This window comes from Sinocyclocheilus anshuiensis, unplaced genomic scaffold (genome assembly GCF_001515605.1).
Source record: "Sinocyclocheilus anshuiensis isolate Anshui unplaced genomic scaffold, SAMN03320099.WGS_v1.1 scaffold241, whole genome shotgun sequence".
In the NCBI taxonomy this organism is placed as follows: Eukaryota; Metazoa; Chordata; class Actinopteri; order Cypriniformes; family Cyprinidae; genus Sinocyclocheilus; species Sinocyclocheilus anshuiensis.
Window position 1 is genome coordinate 63,490 of NW_015540865.1, and position 3,014 is coordinate 66,503.

Below are 3,014 nucleotides of genomic sequence, written 5' to 3' on the forward strand. Positions count from 1 at the left end.
TTAAAAAAAAACAATTGAAAGCAGTATTACTTATTGTTTTATGCTTGAACCCTTTTTTGTCTTTGACCCATATATATTTGAAATATAAAGTTTATATATATATTCTTTTCTACAATTTTATTCTTTTCTTTTATTGCATTTTTTTTTATTTCTTATGAACCTTTTTTTAAATAATTTTTCTTCACAGCACAGCATTTATAAAACACAGTTCATACAAACCTGCCTTCATTTACTCCAGTATCATCACACTTGGATCATTTAGAGATTAAATGAAAACTACAACTCCGCACAAACAAAATGTAAAACTATAAAAATATTAGTTTTTCCAATGACTTTATACTCTTGATCTTACATTAATGCAGCCACAGGTAACTCACACACACACTGATCAAATATTAAACTCTGCACATACTGTGAATCGCGTCTGTCATATGAATAAACATAAATAAACTTTAGCGTCCGTCACGACAAATTTAAGAGCTCAGCCGGTGTCTGAAAGTGTGCAGTGATTGAGAGAAACCACACCGACAGCAACAAAGAACCAATGCATTTGAACAGAACAGGTCTTTTATTGTACAGAGGCAGCATTCCCGTGAGCTTCCGATCTATTTGGGTCCCAGCATGTCCTGCGGTCGCACCCACTGCTCAAACTGCTCCTCCGTCAGGAATCCCAGCTTCACGGCCGTGGCTTTCAGAGTCCAGCCCTCTTTGTGCGCCGTCTTTGCAATAGTGGCGGCTTTATCATAACCTGAAAGAGAGCGAGAGACGACTGACGACATCCAGAGTGTCTTCTGTGCAGGAATGATAATATTGCACCAGGTCTGTAAATTACTGAACAGATATTTAGTTTCTAGCGCCCTCTGCTGTGGTTACCTATGTGAGGGTTCAGCGCCGTGACCAGCATCAGAGACTCGTTCATCAGTTTGTTGATTCTCTCTGTATTGGCCTCGATTCCAGACACACAGTTATTAGTGAATGAAACCGAAGCGTCGCCCAGCAGCCGGGCAGAGTTCAGCACGTTTTTAATCTGGAGAAGAGAAACGAAACATTTAAACCCTTAACACAACTCATCTGATGCCTTATATACAGTATAACTTATATGTGACCCTGCAGCACAAAAGCAGTGTTAAGTCACTGGGGTATATTTGTAGCAATAGCCAGCAATACATTGTATGGGTCAAAATTATCCATTTTTCTTTTATGCCAAAAATCATTAGGATATTAAGTAAAGATCATGTTCCATGAAGATATTTTGTAAATTTCATACTGTAAATATATCAAAACTTAATTTTTGATTAGTAATATGCATTGCTAAGAACTTCATTTGAACAACTTTAAAGATGATTTTCTCAATATTTAGATTTTTTTGCACCCTCAGATTCCAGATTTTCAAATAGTTGTATCTCGGCCAAATATTGTCCTATCCTAACAAACCATACATCAATGGAAAGATTATTTATTCAGCTTTCAGATGATGCATAAATCTCAATTTTGAAAAATTGACACTTATGACTGGTTTTATGCTCCAGGGTCACATATTGCCTCCATCAGGCCTGGGATATTTGCAGTGGTTTTGCTTGTGATATCAAATTAAGAGACACTGTGAACACTGTATTTCACAATAGTCTCATCATTCGTCTCTGGTTTGATTGATGAGAACGAGGCCGTTAAGACGGATGCTTTAATAGCATCTCTGATGCAAACTTCAACAAACTTCCAAGAGTTGGAATGAATCATTCAATAAATCTTTGCATACATTACAGTTTGGGGTCAGTATTTAAAAAAAAAATGTATTAATACTTTTATTCAGCATTAAATTGATCAAAACTGACAGTAACGTTTACACTACTTTTTGACATTTACACAAATGTTTGGAATAATTAGGATTTGTAAAAAGTTTTTGACATCACCAAGGCTGCATTTATTTGCTCAAAAATACAGAAAATTTGTGAAATATTATTTAAATTGTTTTCTATTTCAATACATTTTAAAATGTAATTTATTCCTGTGATGCAAAGCTGAATTTTCAGCATCATTACTCCACTTATAAAAGTCTTTAGTCACTTTTGATCAATTTATTGCATCCTTGCTGAATAAAAGTATAAATTTTTTTTTTTTATCTTACAGACCACAAACTGTTCAATGGTAGTGTATCAGAGGTTTCCACAAAATATTGTGCAGCACGACTGTTTTCAACATTGATAATAATCAGAAATGTTTCTTAAGCAGCAAATCAGCATATTATACTGATTTCTGAAGATCACGTGACACTGAAGACTGGAGTAATGATGCTGAAAATACAGCTGCGCATCACAGAAATACATTACAGTTTAACAGAGATTCACATAGAAAACTGCTTTTTTACATTGTAAAAATATTTAACAATTTTACTGTTTTGATGAAATAAATGCAGGTTTGGTGAGCAGAAGAGACTCTTTCAGAAACATTAACAAATCTTAATGATTCTAAAATGTTTGAACTCTTTCTGGAAGTCTTTGCATGAAAAATTAATCATTTTGATGCTTGTTTTTCCCCAGGGAATGCATGAACTGATTAAATGTATATCTTCAAAGCAATGTGCGCCGCTTTGCACAAGATGGAAAGTTGGAAAGGCGACTCACGATCATCGGCTTGAACACATTGAGCTCAAAGTGTCCGTTGCTTCCTCCGACAGTAACAGCCACGTGGTTTCCCATCACCTGAGCTGCTACCATAGTCATGGCCTCACACTGCGTGGGGTTCACCTTCCCTGAGACACACACACACACACTTGAGAATAACACACACACTTCTGTGGTTCTACAGGCACTCTAAAGCACTGAGCAGATCTTTAATGCTGTGTGAGTGAGTGTGTGTGTGTGTGTGTGTGAGAGAGTGTGTGTGTAGAGTGAGTGTGTGTGCGAGAGTGTGTGTGTGTGTGTGTGTGTGTGTGTGTGTGTGTGTGGTGTGTGTGTGTGTGTGTGTGTGTGTGTGTGTGTGTGTGTGTGTGTGTGTGTGTGTGTGTTGTGTGTGTG

At 36.7% G+C, this 3,014-nt stretch overlaps 1 protein-coding gene across 1 annotated transcript in view; it reads right to left on the reverse strand.

Moving 5' to 3' along the window:
• Nucleotides 1-313: 313 nt before the first annotated feature.
• LOC107688033 (fumarate hydratase, mitochondrial) overlaps nucleotides 314-3,014 on the reverse strand; it is a 9,691-nt gene continuing 6,990 nt past the window's right edge. Inside the window, exons 9-10 of the mRNA XM_016485572.1 lie at nucleotides 874-1,027; nucleotides 314-748 (exon numbers count right to left, since the gene is read on the reverse strand). Of these exons, the coding sequence (XP_016341058.1) occupies nucleotides 606-748; nucleotides 874-1,027 (297 nt within the window). The 3' untranslated portion in view covers nucleotides 314-605. The remainder of the gene's footprint in view (nucleotides 749-873; nucleotides 1,028-3,014) is intronic.